This window comes from Neocloeon triangulifer, unplaced genomic scaffold, assembly GCF_031216515.1.
Source record: "Neocloeon triangulifer isolate White Clay Creek 2 clone unplaced genomic scaffold, ASM3121651v1 ptg000011l, whole genome shotgun sequence".
Lineage (NCBI taxonomy): Eukaryota > Metazoa > Arthropoda > Insecta > Ephemeroptera > Baetidae > Neocloeon > Neocloeon triangulifer.
Window position 1 is genome coordinate 3328934 of NW_026775553.1, and position 14284 is coordinate 3343217.

The 14284-nt window shown below is 37.4% G+C and overlaps 2 protein-coding genes across 4 annotated transcripts; both read left to right on the plus strand.

The window, feature by feature from the left end:
- The first annotated feature begins 242 nt into the window (after positions 1 to 242).
- On the plus strand, positions 243 to 5644 carry LOC132196195 (importin-7). 2 transcript variants are annotated; one of them, XM_059618677.1, is made up of 21 exons: positions 243 to 715; positions 938 to 1019; positions 1079 to 1232; positions 1324 to 1639; positions 1700 to 1884; positions 1997 to 2170; positions 2222 to 2367; positions 2428 to 2594; positions 2651 to 2770; positions 2835 to 3023; positions 3077 to 3214; positions 3273 to 3459; positions 3759 to 3850; positions 3901 to 4128; positions 4183 to 4406; positions 4460 to 4602; positions 4656 to 4718; positions 4768 to 4886; positions 4945 to 5089; positions 5143 to 5286; positions 5348 to 5644. In XM_059618677.1, the coding sequence occupies exons 1-21, from the start codon at positions 632 to 634 to the stop codon at positions 5404 to 5406; spliced, it is 3159 nt and encodes a 1052-aa protein (XP_059474660.1). In that variant the 5' UTR covers positions 243 to 631; the 3' UTR covers positions 5407 to 5644. The 2 variants fall into 2 exon arrangements, with proteins under 2 accessions (XP_059474660.1, XP_059474661.1); XM_059618678.1 differs by having other exon boundaries at positions 244 to 715; positions 3904 to 4128.
- An 853-nt stretch (positions 5645 to 6497) lies between these two features.
- LOC132196197 (uncharacterized) lies at positions 6498 to 14146 on the plus strand. Of its 2 annotated transcripts, XM_059618680.1 has the most exons (4): positions 6498 to 6932; positions 8887 to 8997; positions 10991 to 11128; positions 12741 to 14146. In XM_059618680.1, exons 1-4 carry the CDS (start codon positions 6548 to 6550, stop codon positions 12983 to 12985), a joined length of 879 nt encoding a protein of 292 aa, XP_059474663.1. In that variant the 5' UTR covers positions 6498 to 6547; the 3' UTR covers positions 12986 to 14146. The 2 variants fall into 2 exon arrangements, with proteins under 2 accessions (XP_059474663.1, XP_059474665.1); XM_059618682.1 differs by lacking the exons at positions 6498 to 6932; positions 8887 to 8997 and adding an exon at positions 9643 to 9867.
- The last annotated feature ends 138 nt before the right edge of the window (positions 14147 to 14284 follow it).

Below are 14284 nucleotides of genomic sequence, written 5' to 3' on the forward strand. Positions count from 1 at the left end.
TCACCAGAAGAAATAACATTTGATGTGTCTAATGCAAAGCTCAAGTGGAAATAACAGTCATTTATCAGTTTTTCACGTTGTTCCAATGTATGCTCCTCTGTTGAAACCCCACCCGTCCCACCCCAACACCCAACATTGACCCAACACCCCATGTTGACCCCATGCCAACGTGCAAAATATCGAGAGGAGGTTTATCGAGAAGAGGTTTTCGACAAAAAGCTCCTTGAAATTTTCGACCTTGGCTTAGTTTTGCAGCTTTGCGCCTTTGCGCCGACCGGTTGCTCCGACGTTATGAACAAACACATCTCCATTTAATTTCGCAGCCGTGAATTGCAAGAACGAGGCAAATTGTGCGTTGTCTCCGGTCTGCGGCACTTGAGCGACGTTTCGGCCGTCGATTAGCGAGTGCGGGCGTCGAATCGGAGGTGCCGTCGTGCGCTGAACAGGCGAAAAGTGCCGTCTGAAGAGCTCCAAGGCCACGTGGTGATGCACGTCAATTCTCGTCAATAATTGCAGACTTTTATCTCACGTTCGTGTCGCCGATTGATCTCGCCGAGGTGCCAATCGAACTCTCGATGTGATTGCCCGAATTCTGATTTGCCGCATTGTAGAGAAACCAAAGCAAGTCAACATGGACAGCAAAAGAATCATCGAGATCCTCAAGGGAACCATAGACAGCAATTACAGACAAGAAGCTGAAGAACAGCTTAACCAGGCAAGAATTCCACCCCTGATTTTCGATAATTTTAAACTCGGCTAATCTCTCAATTAATTCAGAATGTGAAAATTGGTCTTGTTCGAAAAATGTAAACAAAAATACATTTTTTTAACAAAAACTTCCTTGTGCCGCTCTAGGCTGCTGAAATGAAATGGAACAGTTTTTCCTCCATCAAAATTAAAACAAAAAATTTAATAATTGTTTGTAATCTTTTGCTAGATACACAAAATAATTGGGTTTGCACCTGCCCTTCTGCAAGCCATCATGATAAACGATGTCGACCTTCCTGTGCGTCAGGCAGGTCTGTAAATCAAAAGTTTCTTTTATGCAGTGTGATTTTAATATTTAATCTTGTCACAGGTGCTATATACTTCAAGAATTTGATTTCCCAGTTTTGGGCAGACAAAGAAACAGACCCAGGAGAGCCCTTGGCCTTCAACATTCACGAACAAGACCGGGCCATGATAAGGGACCTGATCGTCGACGCTGTTGTGGTCGCTCCAGAGAAATTGAGGTAAATTTTCTTTTATTAGTACTTAAATACTTAATTTCAATAAATGAATTTTAAATTTAATCGTGTTTAAATTTTGTTAATTTGATTGCAGGGTCCAGCTGGCAGTGTGCGTCAACAACATTATAAGGCACGACTTCCCAGACAGGTGGGCACAAGTTGTGGACAAAATCAGCATTTGTCTGCAGAACCCAGACCGCAGCGGGTGGCTGGGTGCCCTCATCTGCATGTACCAGCTGGTGAAGAATTACGAGTACAGCAACAAGGAGAAGCGGACGCCACTTTACGAAGCAATGAATTTGCTTTTCCCTCAACTGTACCAGCTGGCTTGTGGAATTTGGAACGAAGATACCGAAGAGTCGACCGTCCTGCAGAAGCAGATTCTCAAGATTTTCTTCTCCTTCACTCAAGTGCGCTTAAATGTTAAATCAAAAATTTCCTATTTTTACTACAAATAAATTTTATTGTAGTATACACTGCCCTTGGAGTTGATCACTAAGCAGTTTTTCCAACAATGGATGGACCTGGTGCGAATCATGGTCAACAAGGAAGTTCCTGCAGTCGTTGACAGTTTGAGTGACGAGGATAAGGCAGATACGGCATGCTGGAAAGCCAAGAAGTGGGCCCTTTACATTTTGCAGCGTATGTTTGAAAGGTTGGTCAAATTCGATTTCCAAAATTTGTTTTTTCGAATGAAACAGAGAACTTGTGTATTTTATTGGTGTGCAGAATTAAGGATAAACTTCATTTTCTCAATATTTATTCAGGTATGGCAGCCCTGGCTTTGTGAGCAAAGAGTACAAGGAATTTGCCGAATGGTATTTGAAGACCTTCTCAGCAGCTATTTTAGAAACTCTTTTGAAAGTTCTCGACAAACGGAGACGGAAGATGTTTGTGTCGCCTAAAGTGTTGTGCCAGTCCTTCAAATACGTTGAACAAGCGTAGGTTTATCCTCAGTTTATCGATAATTTTTTTAAATTTCCTTCCTTCAGTATTAAACATGCTTACACGTGGAAGTTCTTGAAGCCTCACATGTTGATAGTGGTGCAAGAAATTATTTTCCCGGTCATGTGCCACAGTCCGGAAGATGAAGAGCTTTGGCAGACTGACCCAATCGAGTATGTCCACACTAAATTTGGTAAGAAATGTTACTTTTTGAATTGTAGTTGGATCAAATAAAAATTATTCATTGTTACAGAGTTGATTGACGACTTTATGGATCCGGTGACCGCAGCTCAGGCTCTGCTGCTTGTTGTTTGCAAAAAAAGAAAAGCCATTCTTCCAAAATGCATGGCCTTCGTGGTGCAAATTTTGAATGCCCAGCAAAACGCTGATCCTTCGCTGAGAGATGGAGCTTTAAATATGGTCAGATCAGATTATTTTGCTGTGATCTGTCAAATCAAACTTCCCCATATTTCCAGGTTGGAACCTTGGCTGAATTGTTGATAAAAAAGAAAGAATACTGCGACCAAGTTTGCGGCATGCTTCAGCAGTACGTTTTCCCGGAATTAAAGGCACCACAGGGCCATCTCAGAGCAAGGGTAATATTCTGAAAAATTAAACCCAAATTTATGTGTAACTTCACTTGTTAAACTTCTATTGCAGGCTTGCAGTGTTATTAAATCGTTTTCGGACGTTGATTTTACCCAAGGCGGCATTTTGAAAGAGACAATTTACTATTTGATCGAATGCCTTGTAAATGAGAAAGAACTGCCAGTCAAAGTGCAAGCAGTGGTTGCTCTTGAGGCCATAGCCAGTAGTCAGGAAGGAGTGACTCCTTTCATCGAACCTCAGGTAATACTTTTGTTAACCATTTCATGCGGATTTAAATGCGATTGTATATTCAGATCAAGAATGTGGTCCTGGAAATGCTGAACTTGATCCGGGAAACAGAGAGTGACGAAGTGGCCAGTTCGCTCCAAAAGCTCGTTTGCACTTTCACCGAACTGCTCGCTCCAATTGCTGTTGACATCACCAAGCACTTGGTATGCAAATGCCCCTTGTACTGTTTTTCAAATATTTTATTATTACAAATATTTGCAGGCGACAACTCTGATCCAAGTGCTCGACACAGACGGCGGCTCAGACGAAAAGGCCATGATTGCTATGGGTCTGCTACACACAGTTGAGAGTCTGTTGAACGCGATGGAGGAGGTGCCAGGGCTGACCACCTTGTTGGAGCCAGTAGTCCTCCAAGTCATAGGATACATTTTTGAAAATTCAGTCATGGGCAAGTATTTTAAATACTCCAAGTATCTTTTCAATTTTGTTTGGTTTATCTATTATAAATATTTTAAAGGAAAAAATGTTAAAAAGAGTAAGTTGTGATTACTTTCAATGCATGCCTTTTCTTCTGGTTTCTATTTTTAAATTGCAAGACATGATCATTTTTCTAATAGCTCATTAAACAGAATTAGTATTGAGTCATATCAACATCCTGTCAAAAGATAAGGACTTTTTATGGCATCTTTATAAATAAAACCTTGATTTTTCTTGAAATGGTGTCTAACTTTTTTTTATTTTCACCAGAATTTTATGAAGAAACCCTACTCCTTGTGTATGAACTGACCAAGAAGACAATATCCAATGACATGTGGCAAGTTCTCGGCCTCCTATACACTGTAATAAATAATAAAATTCTCAAATTGGTCTAAAACTAATTTTATTTAAGCAGGTGTTTGGTCGTGACGGATTCGACTACTTCACAGAAATGATGCCTGCCCTACACAACTACGTCACAGTGGACACTCCTGCTTTCCTGGCTTCTCAGGACCGAATACTCGTCATGTGCAACATGGCCCGCGACGTACTCAACGGAGATGCCGGAGAGGACCCCGAGTGCCATGCGGCCAAGCTACTCGAGGTCATCATCCTCCAGTGCAAGGGCCACATCGACCAAGTATGATAATGATGATCTTTCATTTTGACTTGTTTTTAATTTTTTTTCTCATAGTTTATTCCTCCCATTGTGGAACTCGTCCTAATGCGTCTGACCAAAGAGGTGAAGTCATCGGAACTGAGGGCCATGTGCCTCCAGGTGGTTATTGCTGCTCTTTACTACAACCCAGAGCTGCTGTTCCGAATCCTGAACGACGTGAAACTGCCGCAAGCTCCAAATGACTCAGTCACTTCTCATTTTATCAACCAATGGCTCCTAGACACCGACTGCTTCCTTGGGTACAAATTTGAAACATTTTAAAAATTTGCAGCTAAGCAGTATTTATTCCTAGATTGCATGACCGGAAACTTTCTGTTTTGGGACTGTGCATGCTAATGCAGAACCCAGTCAGGCCTATTGCAGTCAACGAGTGTGCTCCTAAAATCCTGCCAGCCCTTTTGGTGTTGTTTGAAGGCCTTAAAAGAGCATACTCTGGTAAATTTAATATAAAATACTTGTATTCAGATTTTTTAATTTAATTTTTCTAGCAAAAGGTAATGACAGTGATTCAGACTCTGACTCGGATGATGACGATGACAGCATAAATGAGGGTAATTCTTTTAAATTTGGTTTATCCACTTTATTAATTGTTTCCCGTAGATGAGTTAGAGAGTGACGAGGATGATATTGACGAGGACGGTGCTGTTTATTTAGAGAGCCTGGAAGACAAACTCAAGAAAAACGCTGACGGATCGTTCAACATACAAACATCTATCATGGTGGGTTTACTTTTAATATTTTCTCCTTATTCTTGACCAAATTTCTAATTTTCCATAGACTGAAGGTGGCGACGATGATGATGAAGATGACGACGAAGATTGGATGAATGAAGATCCAACTGCACTGGAAGATTATTCCACGCCGCTAGATGCTGATGATTGTAACATTGATGAGTACATTATCTTCAAGGAAGTTCTTGCTGGTAAGTCCAAATGTTTAAAAAAAAAAATTAATATTATCAAATTTTTTAAACAGGTCTTCAAGAACGGGATCCTGCTTGGTATCAACACTTGACGGGCCAACTCACTATGGAACAGCAGAAGAAGATTCAAGACGTTTTTACTCTTGCCGACCAGCGCAGAGCCGCTGCCGAGAGCAAGCGCATTGAGGAGAGTGGAGGTCAGTGTCAATTTTTCTTATCGACCCCTTTGAAATTAAAAAATGCTTAATTTAAATTCAGGTTACATCTTCAGTCAGCAAACCGTACCAACCAAATTCAACTTCGGTGGAAACTCATGATAGGCAGATTGAGACTCGACGCATTTTATTTTCCTTGGAATGTATTAGGCTAATTATCATGCATGCAACTTATTGAAATGAACAGGCGATAGTTTTACTTGACTGCTTTTGCCTCTCCACGATGCCAAATAAAACTTTTCCCGCCCATGTGTTGCAGCTGCACCGATTTTTGCGAAATTTGCATTAAATGATAAATAAAGAGAAGGCAAAAATTTGAAAATAACATGTTGTTTTTCTTGATAACTCAGTTTTTACAATTTTCATTTATTTTTTTTTATAATTTTTTTGGTCTTTAATATCAATCACATGCTCATTATGAAGTAGTTATGAGGAATGATTGCAAAATGATACAGGATTGGCCTCGATGTATCAAAATCAATTATCTGAAATTAAAAATATAAAAATGAAATTATTTGATTTAAATAAAAAAAGTGGTGAAAATTCCCTTTTATAATCTTAATTAATAAGTTCAAGAAGTTATGTTTATTGCTGAAAAAAATAAATCAAAATTTTGGTTGCAAGAAACCCTATACTTACAATTTTTCTCCCTCTCAAATAAGTTGTTTTCAGAAATTGAGTGTAAACAATGTGATGTTTCAAATAGACAACAAAAATAATATTTTTGTTCTCGGCACATTATGATAAATAGCGCCTGCAAATATTTAATGTATGCAACCTGCTTGACACGTACGTTTCGCAGGTCGTATCATCTGTACTTTTTACCGCTTTTTTCAATGCAAAAAATGATTCAAATAATGTTAAATCGATCTATTTAAATAAAATGAAAACCAATCAAACAAATTTAATGAATGGATAAAATTATTTTCATTCACTCTGAAAACTAATAAAAATGATATTTAGAAGGAAAAAAATCTTTACCAACGTTAAGGTCACCGAAAACCGTCGCATATCTTGCGACCACACAACAAGTTGGTGTCTCGCGAGGAGGAATAAGAAAAGAGATGAGTGTGCGAAATCGATCGCAAGCATGCAGGCAGGGAGGCGACGCACGCTAGGAGCCGTGGGCGCGCGCGCGCGTGTCGTGACGTCACGGGTGTTGCTGGCCTAAGAGAGGACAGAGGCCTCGACGGTCGGTCGCGGGGCAGAAGCAAGGGTCGCGCACGTGTCAGAGGATGGGGCGATGCAGCTGAGCGGCTACTTCCTCATATCGACGGTGGCGCTGACGGCGCTGGCCACCCTGACCCTGTGCCTGGCCATCGTCAGCGACACCTGGGAACTGATCGAGTTCGACAGGGACAGGGTCGAGCAGGTCACGCGTGCCCACAACGACACGCACACCCTGTTGTGGCTGTTCGGCGGTCTCGCCGCCAGGGTCACCGTCACGCGACCGGCGCCGCACGCCGCGGTGCCCGTGCACCGGCACGTCATGGAGGTCACCAGGCTGCGGCGCCGTCGGGAGGTGACCTCGACCGACGCGGTCACCGACGCGCCGCCTGCCTCCGTGTCCAACGTCTTCCTCTTGCCCATGCGCGGAGGACTCTGGACCTTGTGCGTCAACCTCGACGGTCAGTGTCAAAATTCTGCAAAAATAGATAATTTTAATCATAATTTACATTTTTATGAAATTTGAAATAATCTTGGTTAACATTAATGTTTTGTTTCAATATTGAATTGAAATATTACTATTTGAATTAAATAAATTATTTTTAATTTAAATATTTTAAGAAATATTACCAAAAAAATTTAGAACTAAAAATTAATATTTCTAATGGAAAAAATTTTGCGTTTTTTTATATTTCGTGACGAAGGACGTCTTGTATGGTCACTCGTGAGCAAACGTCATTAAAATTTAACCGCAGTGGTTTAATTAGTGCTGCCCCACACATATGCATTCTGTCTATTCTTTTACTCATGTTCATTAGGACGATAAGGCATTTCATTTCACGACTCCTTCAGCCGCAATTAAACAAAGGGCGCTTTCTTTTACTCTGCTCGGAAATTAAACAAAGGTTCAAAGTTCGCTGACCGCACAGAACGCCCGCCGGCTCTGTTCTCTTTTAGCTCTTGAGCAGGATTAAAGCATTTAGGAAGGATATAACGTACAAATATTCATAATATTTTAAGTTAAAACTAAATTTTTTTAATTATTTTGTCTCCTTCAAGTTTTCATTTTCGATTTCTACAATAAAATTAGGGCCTTGAGCTTAACCAATGATAAATTGCCAAAAAAAGTAATTATTCCTCGGGCCGCTTAATGATCGTCTCCGTTCTTGATTGATACACGCAGGGTCGTTGGCTGCTAAGGACTTTGAAAGGTCGCTCATTTTCTCGCCATCAATCAGCTAGGGCGCAAATTCACACACACACAGCAGGGCATTGTGCGCCTTGACCCACATTGGCGCGTATGAGAATGGTTTCTCACACGCTGCGACGGGGTGCGATACACAAAAAGGGACTTTATGGATAAAAATGCATTTATAAAGGACCGAATTTATTAAAATCGTGGTCTTTTTAGATATCTTTTGGTTCGCTCCCTGCTGAGGCTTTCATCTAGCATAAAATTTTTCCTTTTAGTTCCGTAGAAATTAAAAAAAAAAAAATCATGCTAGATGATCAAGGTCACACATTTCTTAATGTCCTTTTCAAAAATAAGAAATAAATGCATTGTTACTTTCTGGGAGGATTCTTTATTTCGTTCTGGAAAAATATCATACCTTATATGCGAATCACTAAAATTCTTGTTTAATTTTTATACGCGTTTCAAGGAAAGATCATATTTATATTTTTATGGGTAAAAACCTATTCATATGAGTTTTTATAGCTCTTTTTATTAGTATTCCCCATGTGGCGTGTTGCTCAGAAATTTTTAATTATATCATTGATCATTTTCATCGATTGCTCTGTTAAACAATTACAATTTGCCACTCCAAAGAAAAATGTCTATGCTTTTGAATAAAATGCGCGAAGATAGATTTCCAAAATTTGGAATTTTTCATCATAAAAGTCTACATATCTCCTTTTTCCTTTTTTTGAATAAGTATGAGACCATAAAAAATAATAAAATCTTGTTTGCGGGAGAGGAGCAGGTGGCGCGCATAGAAACGATCAAGATCTCGCGCAAAAACAACGCGCTCGGTTTGAAACACAAACAAATAAATTTGATGAAATCGCAAAGAAAAATATCTCGTGGCTGCTCCAGTTTTTTTTATTGGGATTTTGGGAAAATGAGAGTCATCCTTGCTTTTAGCAAAAACCTGGCAAAAACTAAGAAAAATATGAATCACTGAAAATTTTAAAGCATCAAATTATATATGTGGATTAATGGAAAGTAAATTCAAAAATTTACAGTTACATTCAAACTTCAGTAATTAATTCTTCCAACTGAAAAGTGAAATTAGAATTTTTAATTATATATTTTGGCTAATTTTTTCACTCTAAATGTGTTTAATAGTTAAATTCAATAAGATAGAAATTATAAATTTTTTTATTATTTATTACGACAGGCAATTTTTTTTGCAGAGGACCAGCGACGAAATCTGCAGTCTTTGGGCTTCACAGAGGCCAACTGCATTCACTACATGTCTGCTGATGTAGTCAGAGTTGAAGATGGACGTGCAGACTGGCAGCACAGTAAGTTTGAAGATTTCCACTAAATTGTTTTATTTCGCATTTTGCTTTTATTTCACAAATAACGTCATTCTGAAAAATTGTTTTCTTTATTGAATAATTTATTTTACCGTTCACTTTTTTTATTTCATTTTTTTTTATGCTTTTCTGCATATAATTTATAAATATGTATTTGTGATTTGTGGGGGTTAATTAGTATCTCTCTCTACCTTGAAAATTCCTCAATATAATCTTAATAGCGCTGTGAAAGAAAATGTGTTAGTGCGGGTAATTTTCGTGTTCTTTCATGTCCCTCTACACTCGGCGGATATGAGCAAAACACGGTGGCGTGTCTGGCGTGACTTCCTCACTAACAATAAGAATTATGGGCAACGCGCGAGCACCCAACTCGCCTTGATATCAATCCAACTCCGGGTCTGGAAACGCGCTAAGTGCGCCATGAAAATTTTACTCTTTCATGAAATAATTATTCTGTGATACTTCCAAGAAATGTTTTTTTTTTTTTTTAAATTTTACTCACTTTTTTATACATTTGAATTTAATTGCTTGGATATACAAAAGTGGTCGATCGTGCAGTTTTTGTGTGTCGAAAGGGTCAGTCTGATACAAATAGCCGCTTGCTGACGTGCCGCTGAATGTTGTGGCCACGCTCGCTGCATAATTTATTTCTCGCCTTCCAAGTCACGTTTGTTTCTTTTTTCCTGCAAAATAAACATTTTTCGGCAGTATTTCTTCTCGCTCAAGAGGGCATGCCATTAAGTTAATGTAATCTTTTTTTGTGCGGGGAAAGAGAGCGATAAAAGTGCTCAACTTTCTTATCTTTGGCTATGTTCTTGGGTCGCCGCGCCGCGTGTTTTATTCTGGGAAAACAAGGTAACAAAAACACACCACCCCCTAATGCCGGTGGTAATTTTGGCGGCCACGCGAAGAATGATTGCCTTTGCATTTTCCAACACACACCGATAGTATTATTATTTTCTGTGGCGGCCGCGTATAAGAACTATTGGGCAGCGCGCACGTATTAAATTGCTCTCGATAGTTTATTCATGACGGGGTGTTGTCGATGTAGGACAAGCGGCAGATTACTCAAAACGTCAATATTTGATTGGAGAAAACACACACACACACACACACACACACACACACACACACACCATATGGTGTTGCCCTGGAAGAACAAATTAAAGAACGATACAAATCTAATTTTAGATTTCTTAGAAAGTCTATTTAATTTAGAGAGTTAAAATCATTAAACGCGTTTTAATTTTTAAATTTTGGCATTCATTAAAGATGCTTTGCCATAAAATCTGAATATTTAGATTCATTTAGATGCTCTGATGCAAGGACTGAGATTTTTATGATTTTTTCAAATGCGCCCCAATTTGATGCAAATTTTACCAGCGAGATTTCCCACGTGGCTCAGATTGCGAGCGCTTGATTAAACGCACAGCAGAGCTGGGGAATAGCGAGGGTATTATTTTACTCTGGTTTTATCTACCTGCGTTAGAAATAAAGGGAAATAAAGTAAACACATTCATTGACTTTTTTTTTAATTCAAAACAAAAATCAAACGTAGAGTGGATTCCACCAGCACCACCAAAATATACAAATCCAAAACTTTTCTTTTCAAATTGACCTTAAAAAGTAGCCCTAAAACAACAATTACACAGAAGACTAAATCACACTGACATATTAAACAGATTTTCATTAAAAAGTTTTTTTTTTTTATTTGAAGTTTTTTTGAAAGAAAAATATTTGTGCGTCTATTGCAAATTTTCCAATGAACAAATAATTAAATCTTTTAACGTCAAACTAGGCTTCTTTTTTAAAAATGAGCGAAAACCCTGCAATGCAGTCACATTTTTAATTTATTCCAGAATAGAATAAAAGCGTTCAAAAAGCATTTCATTATTTTCATTACTTTTTCCCACCCAATTTTTCTTCCAAAATTTTAAGTGCATGACAAATCTCTTGAAAAAAATATTGCTATTTTCAGGAATGCAGAATTTGTCGATATCATGCGCCCTTGTGTGCCTCATCATTCTCGGTTCGTCAGCGCTTGTTGGACTTTTAGGCGTGGTCAAGCATCAAATCAGCGCGGTTTTAATAACTGGAGTCATGTACCTGTTAGCAGGTGAGCCAATTTGTTTACAGTTTTTCTTTTTTTTTGAAAATAATAATAATAGAGTAAAGTATATCAGATATTTTTACCGATCAATTTACAAAATTTATGTTATTTAAATATCCAAAATTGTTCTTAAAATCCATAAATTTTAAATTTTTATATTCCATATTATCTTAATTAGATACATTAAGGTTATTTTACGTGTAACATAGCATTAATCGTATTAATATTGATTTTTTTTTTTAAATTTAAAGCAAACAAATTATATTTTTGAAAGATAATTTTATTAACCTTCCAAAAAAATATTTCTGGTGCAAATTTCGATGGTAAAATTTTTAATTTTATAAAATAATATGTGGAAATGCTAGATCTAAACTACCTACAAGTAAATGATGGTGTCACTGTATCGGAAACTATAACACAGTCAAATGGAGTCAGACAAGGTGGTGTCTTTTCTCCTTTTCTATTCATTTTCACAGTCAGTGATTTAAACGAGGCCATAAAAAATTGTAAAAATGTCCGTGCAATACTTTACGCAGATGATATTGTGCTAATAGGCGATAGCCTTGAAGATATTAAAGCAGCACTTTTGGAAATTGAGCAATATCTAGCAACCAAAAACTTAAAATTGAATTATGATAAGTGTAAGATTCTCAAAATTAGAAATAAGGGTAGAGGCCGTCTAAGGAAAGACGACATTTTAAATGTAAATGGACAAAACATTGAATTTGTAACAGAGTTCTGCTATTTAGGTGTAACTTTTCAATCATCGGGAACTTGCTTTTCAAATCATGTAAGCAAAAGGGTGAAAGCGGCACTCTTTGCAATGGCCAAACTAAACGCTTTGCCAAAATCCTCTCTGCAGTCGGCCAAAAAACTATTTGACTTAGCTATCTCACCGGTTGCAAGTTACGGAATTGAAGCCATTTGGCCGTATTTGAAGCAGAGGGATTTGGAAAAACTAGAAACCATAAAATCAAGATTCCTAAAGAGAGTTTTAAGTCTGTCTAAAAGAATGAAATCACGACTTGTATATGCATTAACGGAAAGTGAAACAATCGTCAGTGACTTAATGAACAAATACAATCTTCCAGCGCACACAGAAAGTGACAAATTTTTTAACTCCATGCGTCTTAAACAATTGGAAATCAATCCTCATTTTTATAACACACCTGCAATGACGAACAAAAACTGGCAGGCTACAAATTGTAAAGACAGACACATGTTCACCCGCTACTCTTGCCACGGTTTTCACTACCTGTTTTGCACAAATGCAGCCTATCACACGGCAGCAGATGACAAATGTAAATGTAAATTTTTCGATGAAAAAATTCTTTTTTATCACTTATTCGAATGTAACAAGAGCAATATTACGTTATCAGCCGCAGCGACAATGAAAAAGTGAGAGACAACACCGAGTGTGAGAGACAATACCGATGAAATAATTTTTGTTCCTTCATTTGACCGATTTTTACTTTATTTTATGTCTAGTATGTATGTTGTATACCGTTGGTATTTAATAAATAAATCAATCAATCAATATAAATAATTACATAATCAAAACTGATAAAATGGGTTTGTATGATAAATTTAAATAATTTATTTCCATTGTTAAAATCAGCGACTTTCGCCATGTTTTCGCTGGTGATAATGCACTTCAAGCGTCAGAGCAAGAAGGGTTGCGGCCTTCCCGAGGTGGTGCGTTACGTGGCGCCCGAGTACTACACGGCGCGCGTCTTCTCCAACGGCTGGAGCCTCGAGGTCGGCTGGCTCGGCGTCGTCCTGTGCGTCCTCACCAGCGGCCTCTGGTTCCTGCTCTCCAAGATCATGAGGTACAACCCGCTCGTGTCCCTCATCAGCTCCTAGTGCCGGTCGACGCACCCAAAAATTGCATGAAATTTGAGACCAAACCAACTGACTTTGTCTAACGAACAACATTTTTCGGCGCACAAAAAAGTGGAAATTTTTAATTCTTTTTAAGATAACATAAATTCAATCTCAATAATTCACTCTCAATAATTATGAAGTTCAAAAAAACAAAGTGAAATTTTCATGTAGTTTGAAACAAACACTTGCAATTATATTATAAATGCATATGCCTTAAATTTTAAGAAAATAAGCAAAATATTTCTCGGCACAGCAGGGAAATAATTAAAGTCGTTGAGATGTAAATTATGCTGGACCAAATCTTCATTAAGAGTAGGTAAAATTCAAAATGTGTGAGAAATATTTAAGCTGTATCAGTTTTGGTGAAAATCAACTTTTGCATGTCGTCGGCCTAGTCGTTTTAAAATGCTTATTCTAGAGTTGCAAATTTAGATGGAATTAATGCAGCAATTATTATAAATATAGTGTCAATAAATCGTCAATTAGTGGAACAAATTAACCCCTAAGCTTGTCATTAATTATTTTAAGTATTTAATTTCTTTATAGTAAGATTAATTCAAACAATGCTTATTTGAAATTTTTAATGTATAATAATGTTGAAATCTTAAAACTGGATCTCATTGTGGCTGTAATTTTAGATATTACAAGTATGCATTCTTAATGGGTTTTGCAATTATTAATTATGTTAAATTTGGAACTTGCATGGAAAAATGATGATGGAAAGCGTTTGCTGTAAAAATGCCTTTGACCTAATCTTAAGGAACATTTTTTTTATAATAATTACTTTCATGGCAGATCTGATAAATATAACGCTGCTGCATATGGGGTCTATTCAGTGAAAAAAGTAAGCGAACTTGATATTTGGTTTTGAAGAAGGAATAAAATAATGACCCCAATTAAAAAAAGAAAATGTTTTATATAGAGAAACTCATGTTGTTCCCAGTTTTATCTTAACGGAGTGGAAAATATCTTACATTTTTTGTTATCTTCTGTATTTTTCATTGTATCTTTCCTATTGATATGTTTCAAACAATTACAAAAATAAATTGTCAGAGCTTTAATTACAAAACTTGTATTTATCTCATATTATTTTTCACTTTGAAATAATCAGGGATCAGATAAAACACTGTTGGTAGTTAAAGTACATGTTTTTATTTATTTTCCATACTAAGCATTTTCAATAAGTAGTGTGTGTGTGTATGCGCGATTGGTTCAATCCACAGTATTATCAAGGAGATGCATCAAGGAGCAATGCTTTAATGAATTTTCACATTCCGG

Coding starts and splice junctions, on each gene's coding strand:
- LOC132196195 (XM_059618677.1), top strand. CDS start 632: ATGGACAGCAAAAGAATCATCGAGATCCTCAAGGGAACCATAGACAGC. Junction 3,460..3,758: donor TTTTGAAAATTCAGTCATGG/GCAAGTATTTTA, acceptor TATTTTCACCAG/AATTTTATGAAGAAACCCTA. Junction 4,407..4,459: donor GACACCGACTGCTTCCTTGG/GTACAAATTTGA, acceptor ATTTATTCCTAG/ATTGCATGACCGGAAACTTT.
- LOC132196197 (XM_059618680.1), top strand. CDS start 6,548: ATGCAGCTGAGCGGCTACTTCCTCATATCGACGGTGGCGCTGACGGCG. Junction 6,933..8,886: donor CTTGTGCGTCAACCTCGACG/GTCAGTGTCAAA, acceptor TTTTTTTTGCAG/AGGACCAGCGACGAAATCTG. Junction 11,129..12,740: donor AGTCATGTACCTGTTAGCAG/GTGAGCCAATTT, acceptor TGTTAAAATCAG/CGACTTTCGCCATGTTTTCG.